General features: G+C 48.6%; 1 protein-coding gene across 1 annotated transcript in view; it reads right to left on the reverse strand.

Annotated features, from left to right (window-relative positions):
• Nucleotides 1-1413: 1413 nt before the first annotated feature.
• The window catches only part of LOC146299127 (ephrin-A2-like), a 44968-nt gene continuing 22235 nt past the window's right edge, over nt 1414-24146 (reverse strand). The window contains exons 2-4 of the mRNA XM_084684238.1: nt 4767-5059; nt 2827-2892; nt 1414-1538 (exon numbers count right to left, since the gene is read on the reverse strand). Of these exons, the coding sequence (XP_084540364.1) occupies nt 1414-1538; nt 2827-2892; nt 4767-5059 (484 nt within the window). The remainder of the gene's footprint in view (nt 1539-2826; nt 2893-4766; nt 5060-24146) is intronic.

The following is a 24146-nucleotide window of genomic DNA, read 5'->3' on the forward strand; positions in this document are numbered from 1 at the left end:
GAGTCGACTGTCTGCGTATGTGTGTGTATTTGTTTTCATGAGAGCACGTGCTCATGTGTGTGTGTGTGTGTGTGAACATGTGTGTCTGCGTGTGTTCATGTCTGTGTGTTGTGCTTATGAGCACATTCACAGTGCTTCCTCATTATGTTCACATCCCAACACGAAAGAAGTCTTGGTCCCCAGACACTGCCTCTCTCTCTCTCTCGCTCTCTCTCTCTCTCTCTCTCTCTCTCTCTCTCTCTCTCTCTCTCTCTCTCTCTCTCTCTCTCTCTCTCTCTCTCTCTCTCTCTCTCTCTCTCTCTCTCTCTCTCCCTACCTCCCTCCCTCCCTCCCTCCCTCTTTCTCTGCTCATGCTGCTCAGTCTAGAAATGTCTGCGAGCTCCAGATTCTGCCAGCGCTGGTTCTGTGTCAGGGCGTGGGAACCCCTCGTCACACCACGGTCACCGCACTGTCCCTTCTCCCTCACCAGAGGCCTCAGCACCGACCCCTGGCCAGTTGCACCTTCTGTCCATCCACACCAGCCCGCGGCTGGTCAACGGCTGATCTCCAGACTGTCAAGTCGTGGCTGATGTCCCTTCGTCCAACTGTCAGAGCAGTCAAATCCAAGGTGGGGCTGAGGGGAGAGGGATTCTGGATTTCCATTCTAGGTTTCGACATTCTCAGCCCGGGGTGTCGGTTGCTTTTGTGAGTCCGCGTCTCGCGGTGAAAAAATAGAGGTCATCGTTACAAACAAGATCAGTTCAGATTAGGTTTCACAGTGGTCATGCAATTCTGTGCCTCCTCCTTTTTCGTCTCTCTTTCTGTCCATCTCTTCCAATCCCTCCAGCCCACATTCCCTCCTCCCCCCCACACCGTCCCAGTCAGAGAAGGCAGGTGACCAGTCATACACACATACATAGTTAGACGATAGTTGGGTGACCAGTGGTACATTCATACATGAGAGGGTCATGATCTCAACAGCCACTGAGTCAACAAACAGTGCCAGATGCCTGTGTAGACAGACTGTGATAAATGCTTCGATTAAAGACATGAATTAGACAAGACACATCCCCCTACCTTAAATATACACCCTAGCCCCCTTTACCCCCTGTCCTCCCCACTAACTCCACCCAGCAGGGGGAAGGGGAGGTGGATCAAACCCAGCTAACCCCTGAAATGAGTGCAAAGAGAATCCCCAAGTCGACCAGCAGGGAGGTGCATATCTACAGCAACAGGTCCGCTCCACCCAGCGCTGAAGGGCGTCTGGGGCTGGGATGTGGAGAGGGCTGGTAGTGGGTTTAGGAGGTTGTGGGTGGTAGAAGAGGTGGGGGAGAACAGACAGATGGCTTCCCTGAGGGCTGGTGGGGGTTCCAGGGATAGCCAGCCCAGCAACCCTGGGCAGGAGCTCCAGGGAGGGAGGGGGGTGGGGGAGGGTCACAGCGATGAGACCCGTCCCAGTAGAAGGGAGGCCAGGGCGGGCAGGAGGGAGTAGGACACCGGCACCCAGCTTGGACCTCCATCAGTCAGGAAGGGCTCCGGAGAATCGTAGCCAGAACCATCTGAAACAGAGAGAGAGGAAAACGACAGAACGGTCTGAACGGAGAGAAGGACGAAGACAGGACTAAATGGAACACAACAGAGACCAAAGGACACAGAGAGAGAGGTAGACAAAGAGAGAGAGAATTAGGAAAGGATAGAAAGAGATTTAGAGAGAGATAGAGAAGGAGAGAAAGAAAGCAAGAGAGAGAAAGTGAGAGGGGAGAAAGGGAGAGGGCGATAAAGAGAGGCAGAGACCGAGCTGGAGAGAGAACGGAGAGATCATAAGACCAAGGAATCTTCTAGATAATGACAATGAACACAAAGCTATCTAGTGGAGCAGACCCGGCGCGACGGAGAGACGGAAGGAGGGAGCGGAAGAGAGGAGAAGAGGACGGAAGAGAGGAGGAGACTTACAGCAACTAAGCTCAGCAGGGGGTTTAACCAACCTAATTACAGTTTAATCACAGAGACTCTGAATCTGGAGCAGCTGACACACACACACACGCACCCTTACACACACACCCTTACACACACACCCTTACACACACACACCCTTACACACACACCCTTACACACACACGTGGAATCGCTTGGCGCTCATTTGACGCGTTTGCACATATTTCTTGAACAACAACAACAACAACAACAATAACAGAGTAATGGACGAGGACAGAGGAGAAGAGAACAGGAAGTATGATGAGACGTTTTTCTGATTCTAGACGGGAGCTGCTGTCGATGCTCTTGCTCCACTCCGTCATGTCATCTGACAGACTGAGCAGCCATCTACCCAGCCAGTCTGTCTCACAGGAGGCTGGGAGTAGATGGCCTTCACAACACTACAAGGATGTGATGATGACCCTTTGTCGTTTCACCAAACTCATTTGTCGGATTTGAGAAGAACGACTCGGAACAATCGACCCCACTGTGTGCTCTGTTTTTCAGTCTGAAGATCTGCTTGGTTGGTAGATAGTTGTGCGTGTGATGTGTGTGTGTGTGGTGTGTGTGTGTGTGTGGTGTGTGTGTGTGTGTGTGTGTGTGTGGTGTGTGTGTGGTGTGTGTGTGGTGTGTGTGTGTGTGTGTGTGTGTGTGGTGTGTGTGTGGTGTGTGTGTGTGTGTGTGGTGTGTGTGTGGTGTGTGTGTGTGTGTGGGGGGGGTGCGTGCTACCCAGCTGGCTGCTCAGCGAATCAGAGCAGAGAGCAGTGCCAGGGCATCCGCTCAGACCTTTGTGTCTCTCCTAATGTTATTTTAATGGCAACACGTAGGAATGTGTGTGTGTGTGTGTGTGTGTGCAGTTAGAGCATGACTTACCTGGGGGTCTGACATACACCTTCAGCTTAAGACACGCCCTCCCAACATGGTTCGGATGAGGAGATGCTGAGAAAGAGAGAAGGAAAAGAAGAAACGAAGAGAGAGAGAGAGAGAGAGAGAGAGAGAGAGAGAGAGAGAGAGAGAGAGAGAGAGAGAGAGAATGGGCAGTGGAGACAGAAATGCAGAGGGACAGAAGTAAGAAGTAAAAAAAGAGAGCAGGAGGGAGAGAGAGTGAAGAGAGCCCAAGAGGGGGAATGTGGGGGAGAGAGAGGGACAGAAACAGTGGAAACGAGAGAAAGAGGGAGAGAGAGGCAGAGGGGGAGAGAGACCAGAGAAGAGATGAGAGAAATAGAGAGGGAGGGAAAGGGAGGGAGAGTGAGATAAAGAAGGACAGCGACAGAGAGAAGGAGAGAGAGAAGGAGGGAGGGAGACAGAGAGAAGGAGAGAGAGAAGGAGGGAGGGAGACAGAGAGAGAGAGCGAGAGAGAGAGAAAGAGAGAGACCAGAGAGACAGAGAGACAGACAAAGAAAGAGTAAGAGAGTTAGGGTAGAATTCAAGTCCGATCAGTCCAAGAAGTCCTGCTGGCATCTATGCGGCTGAGTGCAGAGGCCTGGCCTGACCTCGCTCCACCATCATCAAGATCTGCGGCACCCGGGAAATAGCTCTGACCCCTCCTCTGGCCTCTCCTCCCCCTCTCCCTGGCCTCATCTCCCTCCCCCTGCCCTCCTTTCCTACCTTCCTCACCCCCCTCTGGCCCCTTCCTTCTCAAGCCTTCCCCCTATCTCTTCATCTTTCCTTTTCGGTTTTCTTTTCACACCTATTATATCTCTTCCTCCATCTCTCTCTTTTCTTTCTTTGACCCTGGAGCCCTTTCCCCTCCCATGTCCTCTGTTGGCTTTTCCACACACACACACACACACACACACACACACACACACACACACACACACACACACACACACACACACACACACACACACATAGAGATGCCCATAGAAGCTCACTCAAGCTCAACAGATGACAGCTGCATGATGTAAGGTTTGACCACAGCAGTCAAGCATACACACACACACATACACACACATACACACACACACACACACCCACACACACAAACACACACTAACATTTACGTTGCATGCACAGACGTAAACTCACGTCTGACCCTGATGAAATATCACTCTCAAAGATCAATACAGCTTAACACACACCCCTACCCCTCAGTGACCAGACTGGACATTCACACACACACACACACACACAAACACCATTCCCAAACGGAGTATGTTGAGCTGTCAACATAGTATCACCACATCTATTGGCTGAGCCTGGCTCAGGGGATGGGGTGTGAATGTGTGTGTGTAGGAAGGGGGGCTGTCAATCAGTTTGATGGACATGGCCTTTCACAGACACACAATCACTGATTCACTCTCTCTTCCACACACGTTCACACACAAACACACACAGAAAACTACTGCTTTACAACCATACAACAGGCCCAATCCATTGCTCACCATGACACAAAAGATGACAGTGAGTGTGTGTGTGAGTGTGTGTGTGTGTGTGTGAGAGTTTGTGTGTGGACCATGGAAAGGTCACTCAGGAAAAACAGTGTGTCATGCGTAGACTGTGTCTCAGAGAAGGGTTACTTTCGGGTTGAAAGAAACTTTCAGAGAAACCACTCTCCATTAGTAACACATCACTTGTTGGAGAAACGTCAATAGGCTTAATTTGAAAATGATTACAAACTATGTTGGCGGACATTTTTCCCATATTGCTGAGAACGCACTTTATCTTTTTCCTTGTTGTGTGGGTGTGTGTGTGTGTTTGTTTGCGCGTGCATGCATCTTTGCACGTGCGTGTATTGATGCAGCACCTTTAATCAACCATTCCAAACTACACACACACACACAAACACACACACACACACCAATACTCACAGATGTAGTAGTACTCGTGTCCAGGCCTGAACTCGAAGCCCAGAGAGAAGGGGGTGAAGAGCTGGAACTTCTCCGAGAAGCGCAGTGCTCCATCAGGACCGCTCGGACGGTTGCACTCCCAACGCTTGAAGCCCCGCATCCTGTGCTGACAGGAAGTGTAGCCCTCGTGGTTGACCATGAACAAGATGTAGCGCTCCATACGACCATGGGCAGGAGGGCCGTCGTAATAGGGACAGTAGATGTCCAGGTAGTCATTGATGCTGACCGCAACCCTGTATTCACCATGCCAGAACCTGGGGAGATGACCACAGCACAACCACACAGTTTAAACAGTCACATACTGCCACCGGAAACCACAACACAGCATGGTCAGTTAAGTCTCCAGCTGTCCTCACTGTCCTGCTACCATCGCCAAATATAATTGTTACCATCCCAAACTGAACTTCAACTGTCCCGAAATTAAAATGTTCGTTGATGTAATGTTTTGATATGCTAGCTTCGGTAGTGATTGTGGGACTGGCACTGTAGCCTCGGTATCTTCCACTCTTTTCAAAAAGCATACATTCCCTCACTCGCCATGGTTGACGAGATTCCACAGCCACAAATTGAGTGCGACATTCAAACTACGTGTTTCGTGGAATGGATCTACTATACACACATAATGCAAGGCACACAGGTCATGTTAGTCCATCCTTTTGCTGCATTTTCTTACTCTTTTATAAACATTTCTACCATTATTAAGGCATATTTCCATCTCTGCCACATGCGGTAGTCTCACTGAAAACATTATAAACCCGCTTGCATCAGGTGCGCATTTCCGATTTTTCCTCTCCCAAGCATTTTGGAACATTTGTGCATTTGGCCAATGTTTCAACAGATAGCTGCGCTTGTAATGTGAATAATTAATAGCTTATCAAATAAACGTTGTGATCTGTTCCGTCAGCCTTACATTTGTTTTTAGAAACAATTAGTAGCCTACAAAACCTTAGTTGTAGGCATTTGATATTCTTTTGTACTGTCGTCCCGTCTGATTTGGAACTGTCCCAGTTATATTTCGAACCATCCCCGGGACGACGTGTAATTCGAGCCTTGGTCTCCGGTGACAACCACAACCACACAGACCGTGGTCACTTCAGTTTAGAGCGACAACCACAACCACAGACTGGCCAGGAGAGAGGCAGGGAGGTAGAGTGGGCCCCGATGAGAGTTGCTCAGGGGGTCTATTAAAGGGAGTCTCAGGCCTCTGCACACATCTCTCACCTGATCACTTAGAGCCATTGATCCACTGGGGAGAGGCTTCCAGCCCCCAGCCCCCCCCAGCTCTCCCCCCGCCCCCGCCCCCTCCCCCCTGCCCCCCCTGCCCACCTACTCAGCTCTCATTAGCAGGTAGAAGAAGACAGGGAGTGAAGTGGAGCAGAGGAGAGGGCCAGCGAGGGAAGGCAGGGGCGGAATGAGAATGGAGGTGGAGAGGAGAGGCATAAGTGGAGAGGAGAGGGATAAGTGGAGAGGACGCCAAAGACAAAACGAGAGTGGGGTTTCTCTTTCTCGTGCTAATGTGGACTCCGGAGTGCCATGTGTGAGTGTGCGGTAACGGCTTGTGTGTGAGTGTGTGTGTTAATGTGTGTAATTACAGTGTGTATGGTAGCAGAGAACAGGCCTCATGTACCATTGTACTGGCCCACTCCTAACCCTGCAAACTGGGTGTGCCGTGCGGTGTGTGTGTATGTGTGGGTTTGTGTATGTGTCCGTTAGAATTACCATACTGTCTCCACTGACCCACACAGACATAGGAAAGCACTCACACTCACTCCTAGAGACAGAGATCGTGTGTGGGTGAGTGGGTGAGTGTGTGTGTGTGTGAGTGTGTGTGTGTGTGTGTGTGCGCACTGGTTTGCTCGAAATAAGTTGTCCAAGATTAACTTTCCCCCAGTGAGTTCCTGATGTGTTAAGTAAGCTGTCAGATAGCTTCGCTCACACACACCTCAAATCTTATTCATAACCACAAAACCACCAATAAAAGAGTACAGTCTTTCTTCATGGATTGTGTCCGTGTGTTTTTGTGTATGCGTGTATGTGTGTGTCTTTGTGTGTGTGTGTGTCTGTGTCTGTGTGTGTGTGAAGAATGGCCACTGGACCATCCATGAGTCATCATCAACACCATCTCACATCGAGCCCCTGATCAAAGCTAGAAGCAGGAGACATGCCGGATATTTACCATATTTACCTTCTTCCTAAACAGCAGGCTGTCAGGGCTCGAGCACTTCAAAGAGCACTCTCTCTCTCTCTCTCTCTCTCTCTCTCTCTCTCTCTCTCTCTCTCTCTCTCTCTCTCTCTCCCTCTCTGTCCCTCTCACTCCTTCTCGTCCCTCTCCTTCTTTCGCTGCTTTCCACTTTGCTTTTCTTTTGCTCTTCCTCCCCTGTATTCCTTGCGCTCTTGTTCCCTTGTCCCTTGTCCCCTTCTCCCACCTTCCCCTTCTCTTCCTCTCTGCATCTATGCATCTCTGACTCCGTTTACAGACATAAGTCTGTTTTGTAGTTTTAGCCCTCACCCCTCTTCCCCACTTGATCTCTGGCTGTTAAAATAAACAGCCTTCCCTCTCTACCCATCACTCCCCCAATATCTCTCTCTCCCTCTTACTCTCTCTTACTCTCTCTCTTACTCTCTCTCTCTCTCTTGTTCTCTCTTTCACACTCTCTCTCTCTTTCTGTCTCTCTTACTGTCTCTCTCTCTTTCTGTCTCTCTCAGCATGTGGCTCTCAATCTCCTCTATTCTCAGGCTGAGATTCACATTCCGCAACTGTCTCCCCCAGATACATGGGATGCCACAACAACTGACAAACACACACATGAAAACACACACACAACTACAAACACACACATACACAACCATACACGCGCACAAACACACACACACACACAACTATAAACACACGCGCACACACACAACTACAAACATACGCACAACCACACACACACACACCTACCAACACACACAGATACCTAACATTTGCATTCTGAGCCACAGAGACAGGAGCACACGTGAACACACGCCAGTCCATGTTGTGGTTGACATTGTGGCATTTCTGTCAGTCTGTGTAAGGCTCCTCATAGATCATCACTGTGACATTCAGCAAGTCTGAGCACTCATTATGCATTCCTGGTAGACAGGCATGGTGAGCCCCAATGGAGTCACTTCTGCTAGCTTGATTCAAAACACCAGGACAGGCTCAACAGTGAGTGACAGACACACACACAGACAGGCGGGGGTAGGCAGACAGACAGGTAGGCAGACAGACAGGACTGGTCATTAACATTTCTCTCCAGGCTTCCTTGACAGTTACGGGAGCCCTGACAGAAGGCAGACACACAGGAGCACAGCGATACTGCTCTCACTGTAACACACAGAGATCCTCTCTCCAGACCCAGCAGCACAGAGAACAGACCCCGGAGAGGAGGAGGGAGAAGTCTAGGGTGTTTCTGAGGGGATAGGAGGGAGGAGACTTAAGTGCTACTGAGGTGGGGAGGAGGGAAGGTGGTGAGGCTAAGGTGTGTCTGTGTAGGGAAGGGAGGAGGAAATGAGGGTGTTTCAGAGGGGAAAGGAGGGAGGAGACGAGGGTGGGAGGAGACTATGGTGTTTCTGAGGAGGGAAGGGGGGAAGAGGATGAAGCTTAGGTGTTTCTGAGGAGGGAAAGGATGGAGGAGACTATGGTGTTTCTGAGGAAGGAAGGAGGGAGGAGACTAGGGTGTTTCTGAGGAGGAAAGGAGGGAGGAGACTAGGGTGTTTCTGAGGGAAGCAGGGAATAGACTAGGGTGTTTCTGAGGAGGGAAGGAGAGGGGAGGCTACGGTGTGTTTGTGAGGAGGGAAGAAGAGAGAAGGTTAGGGTGCAACTGATATCTAATGAGGATATAAACAGACTGATCAAGGATCCTGCTCTCTCTCTCCTTTAATAAGAAGGTAAATGAAGACGTGCAGGCTTACACACACACACACACACACACACATGCACACACACACACTCGCACACACACGAACACAGACAAATACTTCTCAACACTAAATGGAGCCATATGTGTTCTGAATGGTTATGGAGAGTGAAGGTCAATGCTGTCTGACTGCCACTGTAATGGCTAAAAGGATTCATTCTCCCTCTGTCTCTCTTGGTATACTTTGTTTTCTCACGATCCCTCTCTTCTCAGTATCTCTCTCTCTATATCTCTCTATCTCTCTCTCTTTTTTGCCATCTATCCATGTGTCACAGTCTTTCTTCCTTATCTCCCCAGCTCACTGCCCTCTCACTCCACAGCATTTCCCCAAATGACTCCTCATCCCTGTCTCTCTCTGTCTTTCTCTCAGTTCAGTTCAAAGGGCTTTATTGGCATGAAAAACAACAATTGTTCATATTGCCAAAGCAACGGTAGAATTACAGAAATATTAACCAATCATGGCCTTATATATATTTATATTTCATACACTTACATACAGAGAGACTTACACACATGTGTACAACTTGTATCTATGTTATCATTATTCAAGTTGGTATATTATTAATGTTGCCAAATAATCTCTCTCTCTCTCTCTCTCTCTCTCTCTCTCTCTCTCTTTCTCTCCCATCCCTCTCCCATCCCTCTCTTCCATCCCTCTCTCTCTCTTTCTCTCTCTCTTTCTCTCTCTCTCTCTCTCTCTAACCATCCCTCTCTTCCATCCCCCTCTCTCTCACGCTCCTCCCATCCCTCTCATCCATCCCCCTATCTCTCCTTCTCTCCCACCCCTCTCCCCCTTCCTCCCTCTTTCTCATCCCTCTCTCCCTCCATCTGGAGTCTCTCTATGAGCATTAATCAGAGTGTTCAACCACCATGACCAAAACAACTCCACTGAGATCAGCTCCTTCTTAGTGTCTTTCAAACACGTGCGCACACACACAAACATACACACACACACATACACAAACACACATAGCTCATTAACAAACACCAAAACACACAAAGCACTTGCAAAGCCATGCCCACACAAAACATTATACAAACACACCCATGCACGGATACCCCCCCCCCCCCCAAAAAAAAAAAAAAACACACAAGCAAAATGTCAGAATGTCCATTACGGCACAGAGTAGACCTGAAGCGCAACACCTCGTCCTGAAGGAAAACACGCCCATCTTTGTTTTTCTTCCTCCTCTCTCTCTCTCTCTCTCTCCCTCTCTCTCTCTCTCTCTCTCTCTCTCTCTCTCTCTCTCTCTCTCTCTCTCTCTCTCTCTCTCTCTCTCTCTCTCTCTCTCTCTCTCTCTCTCTCTCTCTCTCTCTCTCTCTCTCTCTCCAGGAACCTTGGGGTGACCATGGATGACGAGCTCTCCCTCATAGCCCACATTGCTGCAGTCTCCCGGTCATGTAGATTCACCCTCTACTGTTGTAGAGAAGATCAGGAGATACCTGTCTGAGCATTCCACCCAGCTGCTAGTCCAAGCACTTGTCCTCTCAAAGTTGGACTACTGCAACTCGCTGCTCGCCGGTCTACCAGCATGCGCAACCTGCCCTCTCCAGAGGATTCAGAATGCGGCAGCCCGTCTGGTCTTCAATCTACCCAGACGCTCCCATATTACCCCGCTCCTCATCTCCCTCCACTGGCTTCCCATCACGGCCCGTATCAGATTCAAGACTCTGGTACTGAACCCGACAACATCAAGTCTCTCCTCCAGCCTTACACCCCCACCTGCCACCTACGGTCTTCATCTGACAACCGTCTGGTGGTCCCACCACTTAAGAGCGCTCGGTCCCAAAACAAGCTCTTCTTTCGTCTGTGGTTCTTCCCTTTGGCACTTATTTGGTTTTTCACAATGTATGCTTCATGTTCTGGCTGCTCGCAATGTTTGGGGCTACCTCGTTGTTATGATCAGTGACCTATGCACTTTTGTAAAGCTTTCTTTTGGAAGTCGCTTTGGATAAAAGCATCTGCTAAATACTTTAAATGTAAATTCAATTCAATTTAGCTTTATTAGCACGACAGTCGTTACAACCGTATTGCCACAGCTAGAGGCACAACAACAGACAATCAAACATCAACAACACAAGGAACGACAGTCAGTATTGTCTGGAACATGTGGCAACAACAAAGCGTCAAGAACAGAAAACAACTATTTGCAAGACACAGTGACAACAAAACCCAAAATCAAATCAAAACAAAAACAACCAAAGTGAATAGCTACAGTAAAATGGACAAACACATATTACAAATAGAAGGCAACACTTCAAGGCTGGTCACACTACACTCAGGTTTTCCCTCATTTCATGGCACTCTTTAAGAAATCGTCCAGATAGGGGGGCTGTGTGTCCCTCCCCTAAGAGTACTTTTAGCTTTTCACCATCGGACAGTGTGGTGAACGATGGTACAAGGGTTTCAAATTCATTAAAGAAATGCTGTCTGATATTTCTGTTTTGTTGGCAGTGTAGTAGAAAGTGCATCTCTGTCTCTACCTCACCTGTTGTACAGTGGCCACATACTCTGGATTCTTTTGGTGAGCAGGTTTTTTTGTGTCTGCCTTTTTCAGTGGCTAGACTGTGGTCACTGATCCTGTACTTGGTCAGGATATGTCTCTGTTTTATATCTTTGACATTATAAAGATATTTAGCCAATTTATAATTTCTGTTTAGGGCCCGCAACTGTTATGTGTTTTGGTTTGGTTGTTCCAATGTTCCAGACTCTCTCTCGCTCTCTCGCTCTCTCAGTCTCTTGCTCCCTACCTCTCTCTCCTTCTCTTAACTTCCCACTCCCTCTCCTTCCCCAACACCCCCTCGCCAGGTTCTGTGTTGGTTGCATGTGCTGAAAGCTGGCCTTGGACGGCCCAGTTGTGAGCAGCCTCCAGGCAGAGCAGGCTGAGGCCTGGGCGAAGTGTATGTTCTCTTTCTCTCTCTCTCTCTCTCACTCTCTCTCTCTCTCTCTCTCTCTCTCTCTCTCTCTCTCCCACTCTCTCTCACACTCTCTCTCTCTGTGGGTGAAGAAAGGATTTTTCTCTCCCTACTAAACGAGAACGCAGCCTTTCTCCAGCGGTGGCCAAACCTTGACCCCCAGACTGATCTAGAAATAGGCTTTTGTTAAGGGAGCAGGAGAGAAAGAGAGTAAACCCTTCAGCCATGTACACACACACACACACACACACACGCAGCAAGCTTTGGAAATGGGTATCCACTTAGGGTAGAAACTGATGCCTACACACAACAGAGACCGCTCACACAAACACACACTCACACATGTACACGCATACACACACCACACAAACATGTACACGCATACACACACCACACAAACATGTACACGCACACAAAGCAACAAGCTTTAGAAGTAGGTATTGACTGAAAACATTGAACAAATCTGAGTGGCCTTACGAACAAAACTGCCTCCACACAGCAGAGACTGCACACACGCACACACACGCACACACACACATGCACACATACACAAATTATGTTTTGTACAGACTGCAGTTCATGATATTTCTCGGATTTTTCATGCCCTAAAAAGGCCTCAACAATGATGAGGTGCAATTGCCATCAATAGGACCACTCTCAGATTTGCATTGACAAATATTTATCAACAACAAACATGTACGCAAGTTAGATGTTAACCATCTGTAAATAAACAATTCATGTAATCCCATTCTGCTGCTGGTATTGGAACTTGTTTCATCCAAACAAAGTGACAACAATAGTAACAGCAGCATCCATTTACAGTACTCCTACATGTTACTGTCCTCCCTCTCCTCCACCCCCCACGCACACACACACACACACACACACATGTCCTCTGATCAGAGAAGCATGTTCAGTCTTACCTGAACACACACTGTGGATGAGCTATGGAGTTTACCTCTGGTACACACAGACTAAATGAGGGCAGAGAAAAAATATATAAAGATTGTACTTCTTAATAGTGTGTTGGGCAGCAGGGTAAGCTCTCTATCTGAATAATTCACTTTAGCCAAACTGTTGCTACAGGCTCCATTCATATTTAATGGTGCCTTTTGATGTTGATTAATTAAGTAGTGCTAGCGATGCGGTTTCTCAGCCATGCGCTGCTTTGCACACACAGAGATGCATACACACACACAGCACACACACAAATCTATACTCACCCACACATACCGACTTGCATAAACACAGACACACGAGTGCACGTGTAGAGACGTAGACACTCGTGCACGCTTATTTCTACCATCGCATTCCTTCTTCCTTGCCCAACTTTCTTCCACTAGCCTACATCCCCAAACCAATCCTACTCCTTCCCCCCTCCACACATACACAAACACACACACACACACAGACTCTCTCTCTCTCAACAGACACATACACACTCTCCCGCAACAGACACACACTTTCTTTTAACAGACACACACACAAACACACTCTCAATAGACACAAACACACACACTCTCCCTCACCAGACACACAAACATATTTTTCTCAACAGACACACACATTCTCTTTTAAGACCCCCCCCCCCACACACACACACACACACACACACAGCACCCCAACCCCCCTGAGCCACCTGGCTTTCCTCTGGCAGGGTTGAGATCCTGGGGTTGGGAAAAGCGATGGATGGGGGGAGGAGAGAGAGGTAGGAGGAGGAGAGGGATAGGGGAGGAAGGGGATGTGGGTGGAGGAGAGGAAGGGGAATGCCCCTCAGCTAACAGATGAATGATAAGTGTGCGTGTGCATGTGTGTGGTGCCTGTGTGTGCATGGCTGTGTGTGTGTGTGTGTGTGTGTGTGGCAGATGCTGAAGCACGGTGGAATACAGTAGGCCATAGCTTGGGGGTTGTCACAGTAACTACAATCTGTGGCTGCTCAGTACGACTGTGATAAAAACTCATTTGAGGGGATTTAACCAATCAGCACGATAGCAAGAACAGACCAGCCAATGGGATATCTTTGTAGCTCAGTCTACAGTCGTCAACTGAGCCCAGGTAATAACTGTTTCCAGGACAGAAACATTCCTCCATGATTTTCTTCATTTTCCCCTCACATTTACATCTCCTCCGATCTGTACACATGCCAGCTACGTGAGAGGAATAGAGAGGTGCAGTATGGGTGGTGGACTTCATGCCGCTACATGGAAACTGCTTTAACCTGTCCACCTCTTCTTTTAGATCCCTGCTTCCTTCAGGGGGATAAAGACCTGGAGCTAGAGCTCCTAGTGACCACAGAGACAGAACACACACACTCTAACACACTCTCTCACACACTCTCATACTCATACACGCACACACACACACACTCTCATACACAATTTTAATCACACACACACACACACACACTCTCAAACTCACACACACTCTCATACACAATTTCAATCTCACACACACACTGTCAAACTCACACACACTCGCACACACTCTCACACACACTTTCACACACACTTGTACACACACTCACACACACACTCACACACACTCACACACACTCGCACACACACTCGAACACACACGCAGACATGCACGCAAACTCTCGTACACGTACAGATGCACACTCACACACATGCTTACATGCATTTACACTCTCACACACACCCTCACACACACAAATGCATGCACATGCACTTCCATACGTAGTCTTACACATACGCAGACGTGCACACACGTCTCATACATACAGATATACCCACACTCTCATGCACAGACTCTCTCTCACACACACACACACACATGCACTCACACACAACATGACCCATTATAAGAAGTGCCATCGAGAGACTCAGACAGCCTTTTCCACTTACCATGACTGGTCTTTCTCTTACACACACACACGCACACACTCACTCACAGACACACGCATGCACGCACTCATACATACACACACTCGCACACACACTCAACTCACACAGGTTACATGACAGAGCGATTTGATTTGCTCCTAATGACGTGTGGCTGTGTGATGGGATATAAATACGAGCGGGAATAGCCTTCCTGTCATGTAGCATGGACCCTAGCATGACTCTGTACATCTGTCTATGAGGGAGAGAGAGTGCGAGGGAGGAAGGAAGGAAAGGACTGGGAGGGAGTTCATGTGGGAGAGGGAGAGAGAGCAAGAAAGGGAGGGGGAGAAAGAGAGAGTTAGGGCGAGAGAGGGAGAAGAAAGAAAAGCGAGAGAGAGAGAGAGACAGAGAGAGAGAGAGAGAGAGAGAGAGAGAGAGAGAGAGAGAGAGAGAGAGAGAGAGAGAGAGAGAGAGAGAGAGAGAGAGAGAAAGAGAGAGAGACTGAACTAGTCTAGTGTGGTCTAGGGGGTATATTCTAGTGTGGTCTAGTCAAGTGTGGGCTAGGGGCTAGGTGGGGCTAGGGGTGTAATAAATGTTTGGGCTAGTCTAGTTTGGGCTATGGGGGGCTATGGGGGTCTAATCTAATGTGGGCTAGTCTAGCGTGGGCTAAGAGGGGCTATGGGGGTCGAATCTAGTTTGGACTAGGGGGGGCTATGGGGGCTAGTCTAGGGGGGGCTAGGGGGGCTATGGGGGCTAGTCTAGGGGGGGCTATGGGGGGCTGGTCTAGTATGGGCTAGGGGGGGGGCTATGGGGCTAGTCTAATGGGATATGGTCTTGGTCCCGTGAGGGAGCAGAGCCAACATGCCCTGTATTCCACATGCCCTGTATTCCACATGCCCTGTATTCCAAATGTCCTGTATTCCAGATGCCCTGTATTCCACATGCCCTGTATTCCTAATGCCCTGTATTCCAGATGTCCTGTATTCCAGATGCCCTGTATTCCACATGCCCTGTATTCCACATGCCCTGTATTCCACATGCCCTGTATTCCAGATGCCCTGTATTCCACATGTCCTGTATTCCACATGCCCTGTTTTCCAGATGCCCTGTATTCCACATGCCCTGTATTCCACATGCCCTGTATTCCAGATGCCCTGTATTCCACATGCCCTGTATTCCACATGCCCTGTTTTCAACATGCCCTGTATTCCACATGCCCTGTATTCCACATGCCCTGTATTCCACATGCCCTGTTTTCAACATGCCCTGTATTCCACATGCCCTGTATTCCACATGCCCTGTTTTCAACATGCCCTGTATTCCACATGCCCTGTTTTCAACATGCCCTGTATTTCAGATGCCCTGTATTCCAGATGCCCTGTTTTCCAGATGCCCTGTATTCCACATGCCCTGTATTTCAGATGCCCTGTATTCCACATGCCCTGTATTCCAGATGCCCTGTATTCCACATGCCCTGTTTTCCAGATGCCCTGTATTCCACATGCCCTGTTTTCCACATGCCCTGTATTCCAGATGCCCTGTATTCCACATGCCCTGTTTTCCAGATGCCCTGTATTCCACATGCCCTGTATTCCTAATGCCCTGTATTCCAAATGTCCTGTATTCCAGATGCCCTGTATTCCACATGCCCTGTATTCCTAATGCCCTGTATTCCAGATGTCCTGTATTCCAGATGCCCTGTATTCCACATGCCCTGTATTCCTAATGCCCTGTATTCCACATGCCCTGTATTCCAGATGTCCTGTATTCCACATGGCCTGTATTCCACATGCCCTGTATTCCAGATGCCCTGTATTCCACATGCCCTGTTTTCCACATGCCCTGTATTCCACATGTCCTGTATTCCACATGCCCTGTTTTCCAGATGCCCTGTATTCCACATGCCCTGTATTCCACATGCCCTGTATTCCAGATGCCCTGTATTCCAGATGTCCTGTATTCCAGATGCCCTGTATTCCACATGCCCTGTATTCCACATGCCCTGTATTCCACATGCCCTGTTTTCAACATGCCCTGTATTCCACATGCCCTGTTTTCAACATGCCCTGTATTCCAGATGCCCTGTTTTCAACATGCCCTGTTTTCCAGATGCCCTGTATTCCACATGCCCTGTATTCCACATGCCCTGTATTCCACATGCCCTGTTTTCAACATGCCCTGTATTCCACATGCCCTGTTTTCAACATGCCCTGTATTCCAGATGCCCTGTTTTCAACATGCCCTGTATTCCAGATGCCCTGTATTCCACATGCCCTGTATTCCAGATGCCCTGTTTTCCAGATGCCCTGTATTCCACATGCCCTGTATTCCAGATGCCCTGTATTCCACATGCCCTGTATTCCACATGCCCTGTATTCCACATGCCCTGTATTCCACATGCCCTGTATTCCAGATGCCCTGTATTCCACATGCCCTGTTTTCCACATGCCCTGTTTTCCAGATGCCCTGTATTCCAGATGCCCTGTTTTCAACATGCCCTGTATTTCAGATGCCCTGTATTCCACATGCCCTGTATTCCAGATGCCCTGTATTCCACATGCCCTGTATTCCACATGCCCTGTATTCCACATGCCCTGTATTCCAGATGCCCTGTTTTCAACATGCCCTGTATTCCACATGCCCTGTATTCCACATGCCCTGTATTCCACATGCCCTGTATTCCAGATGCCCTGTATTCCAGATGCCCTGTATTCCAGATGCCCTGTATTCCAGGCCTGTCCCAGGTCATGGTGAGATGTCACACATGGATCTATGGGGGAGACTTGGAGCCTGTTATTACAGTGACTGCTGATTATGGTTATGAGTGTGTGTGTGTGGGTGTGTGTGTCTCTGTGTTTGTCTGGGTGTGTGGTGTGTGTGTGAGTGGTGTGTGAGTCTCTGTGTGTGGGTGCGTCTCTTTGTGTGTGCATGTGTGTGTATGTCTGCTGTGTCTCAGTGGGGGAGAACAGCGTGCATGCTGGGAGTCCTGGGAAGTGGTAACGTAGGGAAGCACAGGTACACACACAACACACATGGCCACACACGCATCAGGAGTTGTGGAATGCTGAGCTTGCACCCTAGAAGTTGCTTGTTTAGATCCACTGTCACAACCAAGCCAGGTCACTAATTATAAATATTCATTATGACTAGAACCTTTTTTTAGAATGACTTTTCACTGATGAAGAAATAAGCTTGGAGTGCAAAGCTGAGCTTCAATTAGTGTGTGTGTGTGTGTGTGTGTTCCTCGCTTCCTTTAATCTGTGTATAGGGGTTGTGGTGGGAATTTGCACACCATGCTAAATCAATACACACTCCTATCCTTTAGTATGCAAGTGTGTGTGTTTGTGTGTGGACATCCGCTTTAGTATGCAGCTCAGAGGGCTGTGAGAGTGGGGGGAATATTTGGGCTGGGCTAGGCTGGGGGGGGGGGGGGTTACATAAGAAATAGGGACACACTTAAGTGGTTTTGACCTTGGGTACATCCCCCTCCAATTCAAAGACCCCCTTCACCCAGCTAAATAAATAAACTTTATTTCAAGCCTGAGTGTAGGCATGAAGGCAGAGCAAGAGAGAGAGAGAGAGTGTGTGTTTGTGTGTGTGTGTGTGTTTGTGTGTGTGTGAACAAACATGAAGGCGATGTGTTCATATAGATTAGGAGCCTCAAAGAGGGGCAGCATCGAACGAGGGGAGCAAGGGAATTCTCCTTCCCTCCGTCTATATCGCTGTCTTTATCCTCTCCTTTATTCTTTTGCTTTCTCTCTATACTCTTTCCTTTCACTCCTCCTTCTCCTTCTCTCCTCATCCCGTCCTGTCTCTCTCTAGTCCCTCTATCTGTTCAATTCCCTGACTCGGCCTGTCTCCCTCTCTCTTCCTTCCTCTTTTTTCCATGGCTCGCTCATTTTTTCTTCAACTGCACTGTCTTTTATCTCCTCCACTTCCTCTACATCCCTCCTTCTTGCTCTCCTCGCTCTCAGCCCTCTTCATCTCTCTCTTTAACGCTCTCTCCTTCCCTCTCCTGCCCCTTGGTCCCCCAGGCTGTGCACAGATCAGGCGGGCATATCTCTCTCTCTCTCTCTCTCTCTCTCTCTCTCTCTCTCTCTCTCTCTCTCTCTCTCTCTCTCTCTCTCTCTCTGCCCCTCTCTCTCTCTCTCTCTCTCTCTCTCTCTCTCTCTCTCTCCCCCTCTCTCTCTCTCTGCCCCTCTCTCTCTCTCTCTCTCTCTCTCTCCCCCCCCCTCTCTCTCTCTCTCCCCCCCTCTCTCTCTCTCTCTGTCTCTCTCTCTCTGCCCCTCTCTCTCTCTCTCTCTCTCTCCCTCCCTCCCTCTCTCTCTCTCTCTCTCTCTCTCTCTCTCTCTCTCTCTCTCTCTCTCTCTCTCCCTTTCCGTCTCTCTCTCTAACTCTTTCTCTCTCTCTTTCTGTCTGTCTCTCCACCTCTCTTTGTCCCCCCTCTACCCGCCCTTCTCTCCCCCTCCCATCCCCCCTCCCTCCCCCCCTTCTTTCCCCCCACCCCCAGCAGCATTGGCAGGGTGACAGTGCTTACCCAGGGCAGAGCCTTATGTAAACAGCTCCATCGCACCCACTCGCCCTGGCGTGTGTGTTTGTATGAATGTGTTGGTCTTCATGTGTGTGTCAAAGTGTGTGTGCGCTGGTATTATCGTGTGTCACACCAATAGAGCTTTCTCATTGGTGTAGGTTAAACGTGTTGAAAAAGGCAGAGAGATAAAGGTTAGGATCTTTCTGTTCCGTCCGTCTGAAAGAGTTAGCACGCTCACTCGCTTTCCCCTTTCTTTCCCCCGGTGGTGTGTTTGTCGATTGAAGATGATACACCATCAACCTTTGATTGGTTGACAAAGCTGTCTTTTGATTGGTCCCCCCTGGGGCCATTCCAGCCACGCTCCCAAACGACCTTCAGGAAAGTTGACGAAACTTTGCTTTGATTTGGCTCTCCTTTGCTCTCCTCATTCCCTTCCCCCTGTCCTCCTCCTCTGTTCCCTCCATCCTCCCCCCCCTCCCCAAACCAGGCACTCGCTCTCCATGATAATGAGGAGCAGCTCATCTCTGCGGCTGACTCCACAGCAAAAGAGAATTAAAGGCCCTCTAGAATGATCTCTCCATCTCATCTCAATCAGCTCCAATCACATTCAGTAGACCCGCCTATCTCCCAGAGACACCCACTAAACAGGCCACCAGCCTCATTCCCACACACTACTGGAATGAAGACGATCACGATGATGACAAGGACAATTCGAATGGGGATGACAACTGTGATAATGATGATGATTATGATGATGGTGATGATGATTAAGTTAATTATAGTGGTGATGATGATGATAAGCATGATGGTTATGTGATTATGATTATGATGATGAAGTTAGTTATAATGGTGATGATGATGATAATGAGAAGGATGATGGTTATGTGATAACGATAATGATGATGGTGAAAATAGGGATGACGATGACAACAATAATGATGATGATGATAGTGATGAGTGTGATGATGGTGATGAATGTGATGATGGTGATGATGATGATGATGATGATGATGGTGATGATGGTGATGATGGTGATGGTGATGATGGTGATGATGATGATGGTGATGATGGTGATGATGATGATGGTGATGATGGTGATGATGGTGATGATGGTGATGAATGTGATGATGGTGATGATGATGATGATGATGATGATGATGATGATGATGATGATGATGATGATGATGATGATGATGATGATGATGATGATGATGATGATGATGATGATGATGATGGTGATGATGGTGATGATGGTGATGATGGTGATGAATGTGATGAATGTGATGATGGTGATGATGGTGATGATGGTGATGATGGTGATGATGATGATGGTGATGGTGATGATGGTGATGATGGTGATGATGATGATGGTGATGATGGTGATGATGGTGATGATGATGATGGTGATGATGGTGATGGGGATGATGATGTTTGTGATAATGAGGATGGTGATGAGGATGATGAAGAAGAAGATGAAAGTATTGATGATATTGATGAGTGAAGCACACAGTCAATAATCCTAAAACTAGATGATGATAATCAAGTTCATTAAGACGACGAAGAGGAGGAGAAGGATGAAAGTGATGATGCTGATGGCAGTAATGACAACTCTTGATGATGAAGATGATGACAAAGTTGTTGACAATGAAGAATGATGAACTCCCTGCCCTGCCTCTCTGTCTCCTGTGGTTCTCCAAGCTATTGATAGAAATCTAACGCCCACTGCCGTCTATACTTAGCTGCTCACAACCCTGCTCTTTGAAGTGCTAATCGTTACTATCACCACCACAACCACCCTTAAAATACATTTAGACTCACCATTAGCATTACCACGGGCCCTTACTCGAGTGAGCTATTTTTCTGAAATGGTAGCTAGCTAGCTTTAGTTAGCTAAGTTACCTAGCATTATACTCGTAGCATTGTTACTACCTTGTTAGTGTTACTTGTTAGCCTTCTAATTAGTACATTCTGTCGGAAAATATTCAATTGTATGTTCGAATCACATATTTGTGAAGATAGAATTTTTATTTTTCATTTTTTATTATCATTCCAAATAGAATCACCATTAGAATAAATACAGAATCAGATGGATGGATGGATCAGGATGGGGCTGAAGTTGGGGCTGGGGCTGAAGTTGGGGCTGGGGCTGGGGCTGAAGTTGGGGCTGGGTCTGAGGATGGGGTTGGGGCTAGGGCTAGGGCTAGGCCTAGGGCTGGAGCTGAGGATGGGGCTGGGGCTGGGGCTGGGGCTGGGGCTGGGGCTGGGGCTGGGGCTGGGGCTGGGGCTGGGGCTGGGGCTGGGGCTAGGGCTAGGGCTAGGGCTGGAGCTGAGGATGGCGCTGAGGTTGGGGCTGTGGCTAGGGCTAGGGCTAGGGCTGGGGCTAGGGCTAGGGCTAGGGCTAGGGCTAGGGCTAGGGCTAGGGCTAGGGCTAGGGCTAGGGCTAGGGCTAGGGCTAGGGCTGGAGCTGAGGTTGGGGCTGTGGCTAGGGCTAGGGCTGGGGCTGAGGCTGGGGCTAAGAGCAAGGCAGGTTTTGTGCGGGGCTGAAGTTGGGTGTGAGGCTGAGGCAGAGAGAAGGAGAGTTATTCACGGATCACAGCAGACATATGGCCACAGGGACACACAAGTCTGCCATTACTGTAGGGACTGATACTGTGATGGGGCACAGATGTGTGGGTAAGCATGCATAAATGCACACACACACAAACACACACTACCTCACATGCACCCACTACACCAACACAAACACACACAGACACACACTGACACTACCAGACACACATATGCACACCTACACCTAAAACACACACAAACACATTCCTTCACACTAGCAGATTAGCTCACATGGAACTGAGGAGCAAGTCCAACCATGACACTGATCGATATTATTCAGACTTTTACCCTCCATACCCCACTCCTTCAAATCCCCTCTCACTTCCTCTACCAGACTCACACACTACTGTTTTACTGACAATTCATCTGAAGAAAAACAAAAAATAGCAGAAGGTGAAAAAAAAACTCACCCTTCCCTTCCCAAAAACAACATGGAACAATTTCTCCTTCAACCCAAAACCTTTGAAACCTTCCCAAATGCACCATGGGAGATCTGAGAAAAACCTGAGAACAGGTCAACATTGCAACCCTTCCTCCTTCAAACAAACCTGAAAACTAAATCTCCATCAAACATACCTGGCAACCCAGTCTCCATCAAACATACCTGGCAACCCAGTCTCCAAACACACCAACGCAAACCCTCAGGGCCATAGTCAGCAAGTGAGAAGAAAAACAGAAAGAAAGAAATATATAGATATGAGAGATGAGATGTATCAAGAGGGAGAGAGAAGAAGGATTGAGAGATAGAACGAGATACAGGGAGGGAGAGAGAAGAAGGATTGAGAGATAGAACAAGATACAGGGAGGGAGAGAGAAGAAGGATTGAGAGATAGAACGAGATACAGGGAGGGAGAGAGAAGAAGGATTGAGAGATAGAACGAGATACAGGGAGGGAGAGAGAAGAAGGATTGAGAGATAGAACGAGATACAGGGAGGGAGAGAGAAGAAGGATTGAGAGATAGAACGAGATACAGGGAGGGAGAGAGAAGAAGGATTGAGAGATAGAACGAGATACAGGGAGGGAGAGAGAAGAAGGATTGAGAGATAGAACGAGATACAGGGAGGGAGAGAGAAGAAGAAAGAGAAGGAGAAAACAAGGGGTGAAGGTAGAGCAGGTGAGTTATTAGTCCATTTTGGAATGTGGTTTTGCGTCAGACTGAGAAGCTGTAGTGTAGCAAAAAACCTGTTTTGATGTTGAGGAGAGCTGTACCTCTGAGACTCACTTAGGAAGCCAGGTTTGGAGAGTGAAGCCTCGTTTGTGAGTGTGTGCGCATGTAAGACAGACAGAGAAAGAGACAGAGATAGAGAAATGTGTGTGTGTGCATGTAAGAAACAGAGTGAGAAAGAGAGAGAAAGAGAGAGAAGCGTGTCTGTGTGAGTGTACGTGTGTTTGTGTGTGTGTGTGTATGTAGAGAGAGAAATGTATGTGTGTGAATGTAAGAAACAGAGTGAGAGAGATAGAGAGGTGTGTGCACGCGTGTGTGAGAAAGAGAAGTGTGTGTGTGTGTGGGTGGGTGTGTGAGTGTGTGATTGGGTGTGGGTGTGTGTGTGTGGGTGTGTGAGTGTGTGTGTGGGTGTGTGGGTGGGTGTGTGTGTGTGTGTGTGTGTGTGTGTGTGTGTGTGTGTGTGTGTGTGTGTGTGTGTGGTGTGTGTGTGTGTGTGTGTGTGTGTGTGTGTGTGTGTGTGTGTGTGTGTGTGTGTGTGTGGGTGTGTGTGTGTGTGTGTGTGTGTTTTAGACCACTGGGAGCAGCTCATTCCGAGGGTGTTGAGTATGGCTAATGCAGACATCCATGAAGAGCCAGAGATCCTACTAACTACAAAGGAGTCTGCTCTGCTTCCCTCCTGAGACTTACCCACACCACCACCACTGTGATGTCTTTCTTTCTTTCGTTTACACCCCCACCTCCCCCTCCCTCCCTTCCTCAATGTACCTCTCTGTCCTGTCTCAGCCAGATACTTCTCTGTTTGTTTAAATTTTTCACCACTTCTTGCTCATTTCTCCTTTCCATCACTCGCTCGCTCTCTCTCTCTCTCTCTCTCTCTCTCTCTCTCTCTCTCTCTCTCTCTCTCTCTCTCTCTCTCTCTCTCTCTCTGTTTCGTTCCCTGCCTCATTTCTACCTCATTGTCTGTCCTACCTCGAACTAATTCCCCCTCTTCCCTCTCCCCTCCCCCCTCCCTCCGTGTCTTTCACACTAATCCTGAATGGGTGTGAACAGATAGAGGACTCTCCCCCTTTACCCTCACCCCCCTCTTTCCCTCTAACCCTCACCCCCCTCTCTCCCTCTAACCCTCACCCCCCTCTCTCCCTCTAACCCTCACCCCCCTCTCCTCTTCCAACCCTCATCCCCCTCTAACCCTCACCCCCCTCTCCCCCTTTACCCTCACCCCCCTCTCCTCCTCCAACCCTCATCCCCTCTAACCCTCACCCCCCTCTCCTCTTCCAACCCTTTCCCCCTCTAACCCTTACCCCCCTCTCCTCCTCTAACCCTCACTCCCC

Source organism: Hypomesus nipponensis, chromosome 3, assembly GCF_054491055.1.
Source record: "Hypomesus nipponensis isolate SF chromosome 3, ASM5449105v1, whole genome shotgun sequence".
Lineage (NCBI taxonomy): Eukaryota > Metazoa > Chordata > Actinopteri > Osmeriformes > Osmeridae > Hypomesus > Hypomesus nipponensis.